Source organism: Sapajus apella, unplaced genomic scaffold (genome assembly GCF_009761245.1).
Source record: "Sapajus apella isolate SASKATOON/1434 unplaced genomic scaffold, GSC_monkey_1.0 scaffold36, whole genome shotgun sequence".
In the NCBI taxonomy this organism is placed as follows: Eukaryota; Metazoa; Chordata; class Mammalia; order Primates; family Cebidae; genus Sapajus; species Sapajus apella.
In genome coordinates this window covers 18816897-18830527 of record NW_022436976.1, presented here as the reverse complement: position 1 = coordinate 18830527, position 13631 = coordinate 18816897, and the positions used below count along the sequence as shown (strand labels likewise).

The following is a 13631-nucleotide window of genomic DNA, read 5'->3' as shown; positions in this document are numbered from 1 at the left end:
CGTTGGTCTGGGTAAAAAATATTTTTAGATATGACACCAGAAACACAAGCAACAAAAGCAAAAATAAATAAGTGAGACTGTATCAAGCTAAAAAGCTCAGCAAAGGAAACAACCAAGAAAATAAAAAGAGAGTCTACAGAAGGGAAAATATATTTGCAAATCATTTATGTGTTAAAGGGTTAATATCCAAAATACCTAAGGAACTCAAATGACTCAATAGCAGAAATGAAAACAAGCATGCCCAGATAATCTGATTTAAAAATCAGCTCTTGGGCCAAGCACAGTGGCTCACACCTGTAATCCTAGCACTTTGGGAGGCCACGGTGAGCAGATCACTTGAGGTCAGGAGTTTAAGACCAGCCTGGCCAATATGGTGAAACCCCATCTTCACTAAAAACACAAAAAAAAAAACAACCCACCAGACCAGCGCGGTGTCTCTCACTTGTAATCCTAGCACTTTGGGAGGCTGAGGCACGTAGATCACCTAAGGTCAGGAGTTTGAGACCAGCCTGACCAACATGGTGAAACCCTGTCTTTACTAAATACAAAAAGAATTAGGTGGGGTGGTGGCACATGCCTTTAGTCTCAGCTGCTCAGGAGACCGAGGTTGGAGAATCGCTTGAACCCAGGACGCAGAGGTTGCAGTGAGCAGAGATTGAGCCACTGGACTTCAGCCTGGGCAACAGAGCAAAACTCCGTCTGAAAATAAAATAAAATAAAATATGTAAAATAAAATAAAATAAGGTGAGAGATGTGTTAACTAACTTGATTGTATAACAATTTCACAAAATACGTGTGTATCAAATAGACACATTGTATACCATCAAATTGTAGAATTTTATTCATCAGTTATACTTCAACAAACTGGAAAAAAAAATCAGGTGTGTAAGTATTAACAATGCTGGTTGTAAATTAAAACTAAGCATCATATTTTTGGTGTCAAAATGTTAGACATTTGTAAGAAAACATGTATAAGTGTTCTGCCTCTTGGATGAGACCATTTTAAATTAAGCTGTAAAAAAAAAGTACTGACAATACAGTTCACTTTCAGTAATCTGGGTTTTCCCAAATAGTGACATGAAAGCCAGTCATTTCGAATCAGACAGTTTGAGTTTCTCTTCAAGAATCTGAAATGTAGGTCAGGGTTCTGCTGACATTTCCATTGATCTCAGAGCTGAAAACCTGAAGCGATCACTGACAGGCAGGCAGTGTGGAAAGAAGACATGACACAGCCAACAAGGGTAGCACCCTGGCTCTGAAGTGGAATTATGTGCTTCAAACAGGTTGAAAGGTAAATAGGCAGTGATCATCCAAATACTTAAAGACAGCTATATTTTCTTTTGGAAATACACGGGCCAAGTTGTTTTCTCTTGCAGGTTCTCATGATACTCCCTGCAGTGGTTACGGATGAAAAGGGAATGTATACTATTGTTTGGCACCATATCACTTTAAATAATAATTATTGCATATTTCTATCAGTTAACTTCTAGCTAGGAACATTTTTAGGGCTTATGTTGCTTCTTATGAAGAGAATAATTACTATTGCTAACAAATTATGAAAGGGATCCCTATATTTCTGAGCCCGGGGGACCCCAGTTTTTTTAAATGTTACTAGATATTTTATGCAATTTGATGAGCCATGCATTGCGTTCTCTTGTTGTTTTATAGAAAAAGCTCAGGTATTATTAAACAGATAAAATAACTGAATAATGTTGATTGTTGAGTAAATGAGTAAATTAATGTAACTGGTTAATTGAATAATGTAACTCTAGTTGTAAACTAAAAACAGTATTATTAGGAATTTCTATAATGTGTTTACTTGGAGTTCTCTACAGATGAAATGCTTTTTCCTCATTTGTTGTACAGATGAAACGCTTGTTCCTCTCTCACTCTGTCGCCCAGGCTGGAGTGCAATGGCGTGATCATTGTTCACTGCAAATTTCACCTTCTGAGTAGCTGGGATGACAGGCACACACCACCACTCTGAGCTAATTTTTGTATTTTTAGTAGAGACAGGGTTTTACCATGTTGCCCAGCCTGGTCTTGAACTCCTAGGCTCAGGTGATCTGCCCGTCTCTGCCTCCCAAAGCGCTGATATTACAGACATAAGCCACCACGCCCAGCCCAGACAGAAGGCTTTTTGCAGTCTAACTGGTGATAGCACATATTGCTTAATCTCACTTCACTTTTCTTCATTTTGAATCCATTTTCTCTGGGAGTTCTGAAATTTTTGGCTCTTCCCAAATTTCGCTCATCAAAGACTGGTATTTCTGGAATGTGAGAGGTACATAACTTTGGCAGGGAGAATAATTCATCACCAGAAGTTAGCTCAGCCCAGGAACCGTGGTTCACGCCTGCAACAGCGCTTTGGAAGGCTGAGTTGGAAGGAGCACTTGAGCCCAGGAGTTTGAGGTTATAGTGAATTATGATGATGCCACTGCACTCCAGCCTGGGCTACAGAGGAAGTCCTTGTCTCTAAAAAAATTTAAAAGAATAAAAAAAGAAGTTAGCTCAGAGGAGGAGGTATCTGATGAGAAAGGCTAGATTAGAAGGAATTGTATTTTAATGGGTCAAATGCCCTACTGAGATAATTCATAGTGACTTTTGAAGAGTATAAAATTCCATTTGTTTGCTTTACTTCTCCATCTCTTATTATATCTCCTAAAAATACCAGTAACATTTCTTTGTTCCCCTCCCTGCCTCCCTCCCTCCCTCTCTTCCTTCCTTCTCAAAGGTTCCCATCAAATACAATAACTCTTAGGGGAAAAAGTAATGCTTTTCATTATTTTACTAAAGTATTACAATTGAAACATTTTTCATATTTTTTCCAGAAGGAAACAATCTTTTCCTGCTTCCAGACATGAATCAGGTCACTATTCAATGGGATGTGGCGATAGCTCTCTACATATTCTTCAGTTGGTGTCATGGAGGTACGGTGTTTTATGCAGCGATTACTATCTTTCATTCAACAAACAGCATATTGAGTGATTATTATTTTCACAGTGTTATGTTGGAATTTCTGAAGAATACAAATATTATTAGACTGGAAAAATGTGTGCATAAAAATTATACAGAAAGAAATAAAATGAGTCCAATCTCCTTCCAAATGAAGGATTTCTTTCTCAAATTTCCCTTATGGACAGCCCTCTCACTCACATGTGAGTATTTCCACAAAGGAGCTTATTAGTTTGAATTTGCATGTTCTATCTTTAAACCGCTATGACCACTATATAATAACCTGTCAAACATTTGAATGTAATTCTATTTCGCAAACCACTTATTGCTTGGCACATAGTAACTATATGAGCCATTGGCAAGAGTATTGTTTTATGCATTATATTCATACTTTGCTTAAAAAAAAAAAGTAGCCTTGATCTAAAAATAAAAACCAAAAGATTGGTTGAGTAACTAGAGAATGTGGTTCAGATTTTACAGTGCCCAGTGTTATTTCTAATCTTACCTTGGAAAAATACAGTAGCTTCATAAGCGCTCAGTTCTCTAAAGTAGGAGAGCTAATTATATTTGTTCTTTAGACACTCAGAGAAGCTTCCAGGCTGACTCCAGTCTTATGTCATGCTGCTGAACATCAATAAAAGCAGAACAGAAGCTGGGCTCGGTGGCTCACACCTGTAATATCAGAACTTTGGGAGGCCAAGACGGGTGGATCACCTGTCAGGAGTTGGAGATCAGCCTGGCCAACATGGTGAAACCCCGTCTCTACTAAAAATACAAAAATTGGCTGGGCATGGTGGCGCACACCTGTAGTCCCAGCTACTTGGGAGGCTGAGGTGGGAGAATACCTTGAACCAGGGAGGCGGAGGTTGCAGTGAACCAGGATTGTGCCACTGCACTCCAGCCTGTCGCACCCCTTCTCAAAAAAAAAAAAAAAAAAAAAAAAGGCCTAACAGAAACACCCTGTAATAGGCTAGTTTATGAAAAGATACATCTAGTCCTAAAACTATTTTCAATAGGATCATTTAATTAATAGAAATAATAAATTTAAAATGCAATAACATACTCTTCTGAATCTCTTGTTTTAATGTTTTACATGTAATTTATTATTTTTCTATTTATTTCTAGGAATTACAAATATAAACTGCTCTGGACACATCTGGGTAGAACCAGCCACAATTTTTAAGATGGGTATGAATATCTCTATATATTGCAAAGCAGCGATTAAGAACTGCCAACCAAGGAAACTTCATTTTTATAAAAACGGCATCAGAGAAAGATTTCAAATCACAAGGATTAACAAAACAACAGCTCGGCTTTGGTATAAAAACTTTCTGGAACCACACGCTTCTATGTACTGCACTGCTGAATGTACCAAACATTTTCAAGAGACACTGATATGTGGAAAAGACATTTCTTCTGGATGTAAGTGTTGGGGCACATTGGAAATGCAAACAAAAGCTAGTCTAACAATTAACTGGTCGTTACCACACTAGTCTAAAAATTGGGGCAAAATGATATAGCTCAGTTTTTAGATCAGTTCAATACAGGAGCTGCAAACTCAAATGTCTCCAGAGCCAGGTTGGTGAACTGTATGAATTGTAGCAGCTAATGGGAACTATGCAGAGAAGAAAGTGCATAGGTGGTCTCCTGAGGGGAGCCACCACCCAGACCCAGCATTCACAGGGGCCCAGTATTCCTACATCTTTTGGCTCTTCAAAGGAAGACAGAAATATAAAATTTTAATGTGTACTCTTAAATTTTAAAATGTTGCCAATACATTCAAAAAATGATTTTTCACCTCTACCCTGAACAAACACTGCATATGTGAAGGCCAGAACTCTTAGATTTAAAATGTTGTTCTTTTAATCTTCTTTGTTTTGTTCCATTTTTCTAAATTAATATTATTTACCTTGAAGCAGATCCCATTGAGAAATTTTGAGGCCAAAATTTAGGGAGAGTTGCAAAAGTCATTTTGTGTTCCCACTGCACTCCCAGGTTTGTGATCTGGGGTAAGTTGCTTAAGCCTTGATTCCTCGCCTGTAAAAGGAGGCTAATTATACAGGCTGTGTTAAGCACTTAATTTCAATAATTTATTTGGGAACATATGATCAAGTTAAAAGTACATCAGTACCCAAATCATTAAAAATGCACCCTTTGGTTAAAACATAGGGAGATTCTTCTACAATCCTCTGTTTCCAGTCTCACTATCCCAATTGAGAATCACTGTGTTTGTTACCGTAATTACAAATTTTTTTCTTTTTATTTTTTTTTCTTTTTCTTAAAATTCACCTTGAAGGGAATAATTATTAATTTATTTAAAAGCTTAGTCAAGTTAATTTTAAAAATATATGCTAAATTCAATTTGTGCTCTGAGTGTCCTGGAGATATTGAAGTTACTGTACTGATATGGGCTGGCTTGTATAATTATATACTTAACTTTGGTTCTTCTATTATGAAGGGTAGATCAATAAATTTAGCATTGTTTTAACTCAGACATTCATTCTCTATGGCACTTGAACCCATTTTCAGTAAAAAATAAAGGAATTTGTGTCTTTGCCATGTTCCCTTCCTCCATACTTTTGAGAATCAAACCTCATTTCTTGCTTCTTCTTCACCTTTAGAACTTAGCTGGGGGCAGAACCATGTCACCACTACCACCTGACCCTATTGTGACTGCTTGGGAAGTAAGAGGCTTCCTTGCTCTATGATGAAGCCATTGCCCTACTTAACTCTGAGCCGCTGATCTTGCGTGCTTTTCAAGAGAGGGAACTATAGAAAGCTGTAGAGTTGTTGAGGAAGGAAAGTCATAGGTTTTGGAGTCAAAGAATAAACCTATCTTAAACCAATGCCTTAAAACTGCTAAACTTGCCCTAAATTGTGGAAATCAAACCACCAGCAGACATCTTATCTGATGTATGAAATCTCCTTAGCTTGTCCACATCCTCAGGAAACATAACGAAACCTCAATGCTTAAATACTTTACTATTTATCCTTTGCGGGTGGGAGTGGGGTAGAAAGACTATACAATTTCTTTAGAGAGCAAATAAGCAACTTTCACAGTTACAGGAAAAGGTTAGTTGTTAATTTAAGCCAAAGGAAAAAAGGAAGCAAAATAAACATTGTCTGTTAAAAAACAAAATTTCAGCAAATTTAGTTTTTAGATCTGATACGTTTTTATTTGTGATTCATGAATCGGCAGCATCTTGTTCTGTAAAACAGATATGTTCTCTAAGTGTCCTGGAGGTGTTTAAGTTACTAGAGTGAGATGGGCTGGCTTGTATAATTATATATTTAGTTTTGGTTCTACTATTATAACAGAACAGTTCGTTTTTGTAAGGTGGGAACAAGAAATGAAGTTTTAAAAAAAACAACTACCAGATTGGTTAACATTGTTACTTCAGGTTATTTTCCTTGTAGTTGTTAAAGCAAAGGGGGTTTCCTTACCATTCCTGCCCAGGTTGACTGGGCTCTTTCTACATGATTGCTGTGGATTTCCTGTTTTCAGGAAAAACTAGCCTGTGTGGGGTTTTACCTGCTTCCTTAAAGTTTCAGCTTCATTATATGTCACTTAACAGGAGTGACTTCATTTTGGTTTGGCATGTGGGGGCCCAGTGCAGGAGCTCAGTTCAAAACAACGGCCTCCTATACATATTTACACAACCTTCCCTGTGTTGCAGTTTGTATAACTGATTACTCCCAAGAGCCCTCGCAGTGTTGGCTGAGGGGCCTCTGTCCCCAAACCCAATACCAGGCAATGTATAAGGTAAGAGAACAGAATTTGTTCCCCTTCCAGGACGGCCTAATAGAAATACATTCACTGCTGATGGCTGCTTAGAAAGAACATCACTTTTTCCACTTATTTAACTTGTGAGTTAAAACTCCTTACATAGGCCTCTGGTTATGAGTGTAAAAATGTAACTGCCAGATGAGAATTTACTCAAAGCCCTGGATTCAAGCTGAATGGCTTCTTGGGCTCTACATTCTTAGCAAACAAAACTTCCTATTTAAGTAGGTCAAAAAAGGGTTTTTGAGGGTTTTGTGGCATTCTAGAAATCACATTGCTTTCACTGGACCACTTTGATCACAGGATATTTGTCATGTGAGCTTTACTATGTCAACTTATCATCACTGCTTTGAACAAAATGATTATATGTATTTTTTTGGACTGGAGACAAATTGTAAAAGACAAGATAAATGAGTCATTGCTTTCCTTGAAAAGCTATCCAAATATATTTAAAAGTGCTGTGCTTTAATGTCTAATTTGTGAAATATAAACCGTATTATCACAATTTCCATTTTTAGCCACAATCCTAAACATTTCTTAGATTCTTGTCTAAAATTAAATGCACACATACTATGGGAAATTTGTTCTAATTGGACCACAACAATTTTAAACTTCTTTGGCCTTTATTTACAATGATTAAAGCACATTTGTTATTCAATAAAAACCCCTGAATATTTGTTTCTAACATTTCTATTAAATATGATTATGGAACAATTAGGCTGGCCTGTGCCCTGCTTGGATAAGAAACTGTAGAGTCATCTGGCCAGGCGCAGTGGCTCACGCCTGTAATCTCAACACTTTGGGAGGCCAAGGTGGATGGATCATGAGGTCAAGAGATCGAGACCATCCTGGACAACATGGTGAAACCCCATCGCTACTAAAAATACAAAAAAACTAGCTGGGTGTGGTGGCACCTGCCGGTAGTCCCAAGCTACTTGAGAGGGTAAGGCAGGAGAATCTCTTGAACCTGGGAGGTGGAGGTTGCAGTGAGCCTAGATGGTGCCACTGAATTCCAACTTGGCAACAGAGTGAGACTCTGTCTCAAAAAAAAGAAAGAAAAAAGGAAAAAGAAATCGTAGAGTGATCTTTGCCAGAAGCATTGTGCCTCTCTTCCTTTTAATCCTTGTTATTATCTTAATCAAGCCTATCAATTTATGGAATAAACTTTATTGAGTGGTTACTATGCACCAAAAATGTGTTAAATGCTAGAAATACAAAGAAGTCTGTTTTCAAGAAGCTCTCAGTGGAAAAGGATCCTTGGCTAGACTCTGAATTAACAAGAAACCTGTAATTAGGGAGTGTCCCAATAATAGGGGAGGGGTGGGATTGGCAGGGAAGAGCAAAATCGTAAGCCTCCTTTTGCGTATCTCAGGTATTCTCTAGTATCTAGTTGTATAGCCAGGTTTTGTTCTTGGATATTGAACAACCTGGCAATGAAACCTAACAACAATTTGATGTTATTATCATAATCATACTCACAGGCTCATCTTTACGTTGCTTCATATTAACAAATACTTATTTGCATGAGTGTGCATAGTATCTTTTTGATCTTTTGCAAAGTTAATTAACCATCAGACTTTTATAACCCTGAGAATTCACTTCACGTAGGATGCTGTGGTAACACAGCCCAAACCATCGGCAGTTATCTTTTCTGATGGCCAGATCGATGACACTCTCTATCTGAAACCAGAGGAAAAAATAACTTCAGCACAAATCATTGTAATCAACGAGGGACCACAATTCAGTCTCCAAAATGATTTAAATTTATGTTTCCACACCTACTTCATTTAAGCCTCAATTAAAACAAAGATGTATTTCACCCTACTTGGAGCCCCATTTCTCTCCATTGTAAGTCAATGCTACAAGTCACCAAAATGTACTTTTTAGTGTGTTCTTACTGTTTGAAAACAAGTTTTTTGAAAAGGATATTAGACCTTTGATATATAAAAATAGTATTTTAGGCTGGGCTTGGTGGTTCACACCTGTAATCCCAGTACTTTGGGTGGCCGAGGTGGGCAGGTCACCTGAGGTTGGGAGTTCGAGATCAGCCTATCCAATATGGAGAAACTCCATCTCTTCTAAAAATACAAACTTAGTCTGGTGTGGTGGTGCATGCCTGTAATTCCAGCTACTCGGGAGGACTTTGCTATATGATCATTACTTCATTAAATTTAATTCCTTCCAAAGGCCAAGTACTTAAATTATCTTCTATATCATTGCTTTTGGATGTGTTTAGGACTGTATTAGAGTTTATTTAACCTTGTTTTGGAAAATTGAGCCTGTTTACAATTCTTTTCATTATTATGAACAATAAAGGCACATCCTTTAAGCCAAATACTATTACATATCTATGAACATTTCATTAAGGATGCATTCTTAGATGTATAATTGCTGGGTCACAAAATATTACACCTGCTTTTACAGATTGTGATATGAAGGGTGCTCTCCACAAAGGCTGTATCAATTTGTATTTCCACCAGAAGCATGTGAGAGGATTTCCATGAGTTCACTCCAACACTGTGTACTACTATTTTTCAAAATCCTAGCTAATTTGATAGGTTTGAATGACATCTAGTACTGCTTTGATTTGCAGTGATGATAAATTTTTAATATATTTGTTTATTATTTTACAAGCAATATTTTTGGTAGGCAACTTGCAGGGGAAGTGCAAGCATATATGTACTTAAAACAAAACTTTAGACTTAACTTCAGATGCATACGTGTCTGTATTTTCATTCTTTATGAGCCCCCATCCTTCCATTTGTCTCGTCATTCTCTGAGTAGTCAAGTGTTCTGGCAGTATTTCACATGTAGAGACGAACTAAGAGAGCCACACCTGAAAAGTGAATATTTAATAAACATTCAATATTTCTATACTTAAAAAAATCTTCATCTTATTCACAAGTGAATGATATAACTGAAAATTCTAGGTGTCATTCTATAGTTGTTGGGGTTTCATAGGCTTTAAAAGCCCCCAAAACTCAATGTCATCAGAATTCTCTCGTCTTTTCCTGTCTGTTAGGTATTGTTCTCCCCTGGGTTGGCTTCATTCTTAAATAGACTAAAGACTGCGAAGAAGCTTGTTTTACAATGACAGCAAGATGGTTACCAGCAACTTATAGCTCACATGCTACTCGAGACAGCAGTTTCAGGGGGAAAGAGTGTGATTCTTTTACAATGGTTTCAGAAAAAGTCCCTTGGAGAATTCTGACTGGTTCACCTTGAATCATGTGCTCATTCCCAAGGGAAATTCTCCAATTAGCCTACCTCAAAGGCACACTTCTGTGGAGAGCCTCTTGATTGACAGGCCTTGGGGTTAGGGTGGGGGTAAGACTGGGGTGAGGGACTGGGGTGGGGGCGATGTCATTTCTCAAGAGGGAAAGATGCTAGCCAACAAAAAATAAAAATGTTCTCCATGACATGGCCACCTGGAGAAAGAGCTGGGCAGGAATGGGGGTGGGATGAGTTGAGTGGGTTGAGGGGAAAAGAGCCTTGAAACAGAATTGGGTGAATACCAAACTTTTAGAAAATCTTGCTGTGGTGGTGGTAAAATACATAACATAAAATGTACCATTTTTACCATGGTTAAGTATACAGTTCAGTGGCACTAAGTACATGTACACTGTTGTACAACCATCACCACCTTTTATCTCCAGAACCCTCTTATTGCAAACTGAAACTCTGTATCTGTTAAACAGGTATCCATTTCCTTCTCCTCCAAGCCCCAGCAACTGCCATTCTATTTTCTACGAGTTTGACTATTCCAGGTACCTTGTGTAAGGGGAATCATGCAGTATTTGTCCTTTCAGGTCTGGTTTCGCTTAATGCGATGTCTTCAAGTTTCATCCACATTCTAGCATGTATTGAAGTTTCCTTCCTTTTTAAGGCTAAATAATATTGTATTGCATGTATGAACACCAAACTTTTAAAATAAGTAGTGAAAAACATCCTAGAGAGGAAGACAGTCTGCCAGAGTAGTAGAAGAAAGCTACAAAGAACCCATTTGCCAGAGGCAAAAGCAGAAAGGTTTCTTTTCTTTTCTTCTTTTTGAGACAAGGTCTCACTGTGTTACCCAGCCTGGAATGCAGTATCTTGATCATAGCTCATTGCAGCCTCAAATTCCTAGGCTCCAGGGATCCTCCAACCTCAGCCTCCCAAGTAGCTGGAACTACAGATGTGAGCCACCACGCCCAGCTTTAAAACAGAGAGCTTTCCAGGAGGGAGTGAGCAAAATATCAAATGCTATAGAGATCAAACTCAATGACAAATGACAAGAGACGGGGTCTGTTGAAGAGAAAGTCATTAATGATCTTAGCAACAATGGTTTTGGTGGAATTATGGAGGCTGAAACCTGATTGTTTTGGGTTCAAAAGTATATGGGAAATGAATAATAATAGACTCTTTAGAAGTGTCTAGCTGTTAAGACAAAGAGAAAGATGCAGTGGTAGCTAGGGGGAGACTAAATTTAGGATAATATAGTCAAGTAGAAGAAGAAGAGGTGTGGATATTTGATGGTAAAGTGGGTTGCAAGGTAAGGTAGTAGGGATGAAAGGAGGAGCAGGGAGGTGCTGAGTGCTGACTGGCCTGATTTCTCAAATAAAATTGTCCGTTTCTCAGCTGACTACTTTATAGAGAACTTCATATTTCTTATGGCAGCTCCTAAGTGATATGTTTTGTTGTAGATCCGCCAGATGTTCCTGATGAGGTAACCTGTGTCATTTATGAATATTCAGGCAACATGACTTGCACCTGGAATGCTGGGAAGCTCACCTACATAGACACAAAATACGTGGTGCATGTGAAGAGGTAGGTCCCTTCTTCACGGCTTCATGTAAGCAGTTCCACCCCAGTTCAGCCAATGCTCTGCCTCCAGCAGAGATCCAATAAATCAGCCTCAAATATTAAACCTATATCCTGATTTATCCCTAATTTCCTACTTATGATCAGTGAAACTACAAATGCCCTTTTCGGACCATTAATATTTTCACTCTGGAAGGCAAAGTGTTCTACAATCTTTCTGTCCTTTTTATTCATTAATAGGTAACTGGTAGCAGGGGCCTAGTTTTGAACCATTGCTTAGGCCAGGCACGGTGACTTACACCTGTAATCCCAGCACTTTGGCAGATAAAGGTGGGTGGATCACCTGAGGTCAGGAGTTTGAGACCAGGCTTGCCTACATGGTAAAACCCTGTCTCTACTAAAAATACAAAAAAATAGTCGGGCATGGTGGCAGGCACCTGTAATCCCAGCTACTTGGGAGGCTGAGGCAGGAGAATCTCTTGAATCTGAGAGGTAGAAGTTGCAGTGAGTAGAGATTGCACCGCTGCACTCCAGCCTGGGTTATAGAACAAGACTCCATCTCGATAAAATAAAATAACATAAAAATAAAAAAATAAATTGTTGCTTAAATCCCCACTCTATTCTTCTTCTAGGGTTTTAACAATGTAATTTCTCCGAATTGCTATTAGTTTTAATCTTTAAATGAGCCTAAAAATAAAACCTAAAGCACAGGTTTGTTCTAATTCATTATGTGGAATTTGGCTTTTAAAGTGTGTATAATCATGCCAGTTTACCACTAAATTCATGGCAGCTATTAATTGTTCAGAGTGACCCTCACATCTTAAATTTGGTGTCTATATAGGCTGATCAGCTTTCCTGTTTGCCTCGTGCTAAGTGGCTTTGCAGGACAAAGGATTTTCAGTTTTAAAAAGCTGGAAAGTTGTGTGCAAACTAGGACAAGTTGCTCACCTTATCCGGGTGTCTTGTTTTGTTTAGTTTATTACAAAATAAAATTCAGCCGGGCACAGTGGCTCATGCCTGTAATCCCAGCACTTTGGGAGGCGGGCGGATCACTAGGTCAAGAGATCGAGACTGTCCTGGCCAACATGGTGAAACCCCATCTCTACTAAAAAAAAAAAATACAAAAATTAGCTGGGTGTGGTGACACATGCCTGTAGACCCAGCTACTCGGGAGGCTGAGGCAGGAGAATTGCTTGAACCTGGGAGGCAGAGGTTGTAGTGAGCCGAGATCACACCACTGCACTCTAGCCTGATTCCTGGTGACAGAGCGAGACTCTGTCTCAAAAAAAATAAATAAAATAAAATAAAATTCTAGGCCAAGGGCAGTGGCTTGAACCTGTAGTGCCAGCATTTTGGGAGGCTGAGGCTGGCGGATCACCTCAGATCAAGAGTTTGAGATCAGTCTGGCCAACATGGTGAAACCTCATCTCTACTAAAAATACAAAAATTAGCTGAGTATGGTGGTGGACACCTGTAAGCCCAGCAACTAGAGAGGCTGAGGCAGAGAGAACTGCTTGAACCCAGGAGGTGGAGGTTGCAATGAGCTAAGATCCCGCCATTGCACTCCAACCTGGGCCACAGAGCAAGACTCCATCTCAAAAAAAAAAATACTAAAAATAAAATAATAAAATAAAATGCCAGCGGGGCACAGTGGCTCACACCTGTAATCCCAGCACTTTGGGAGGCCTAGATGAGTGGATCACCTGAGATCAGGAGTTCAAGATCAGCCTGGTCAACATGATAAAATCCCGTCTCTACTAAAAACGCAAAAATTAGATGGGCATGGTGATGCGTGCCTGTAATCCCAGCTACTGGAGAGAGAGGCAGGCAAATTGCTTGAACCCGGGAGGTGGAGTTTGCGATGAGCCAAGGTCACTCCAGCCCGGGCAACAAGAGCGAAACTCCATCTCAAAAATAATAAAATAAAATAAAATAAAATGCCTTCTATAGTGTTTTTGAAGTACACTTTTTTTTTCTGTCAGTAATTCTTAAAAATTTCACAAACGATTTTTTAAAGCATTTATTAGACCCTTACTGTTTGCCAAGCACTGGAACAAGAGCTTTATAAATGCTGCCTCATTTAATACCCTAT

The 13631-nt window shown here is 38.8% G+C and overlaps 1 protein-coding gene across 1 annotated transcript in view; it reads left to right on the top strand.

Moving 5' to 3' along the window:
• The first annotated feature begins 765 nt into the window (after positions 1-765).
• IL23R (interleukin 23 receptor) overlaps positions 766-13631 on the top strand; it is a 76596-nt gene continuing 63730 nt past the window's right edge. The window contains exons 1-4 of the mRNA XM_032296645.1: positions 766-1291; positions 2832-2930; positions 4081-4377; positions 11422-11545. Coding sequence (XP_032152536.1) covers positions 2861-2930; positions 4081-4377; positions 11422-11545 — 491 coding nt within the window. The 5' untranslated portion in view covers positions 766-1291; positions 2832-2860. The remainder of the gene's footprint in view (positions 1292-2831; positions 2931-4080; positions 4378-11421; positions 11546-13631) is intronic.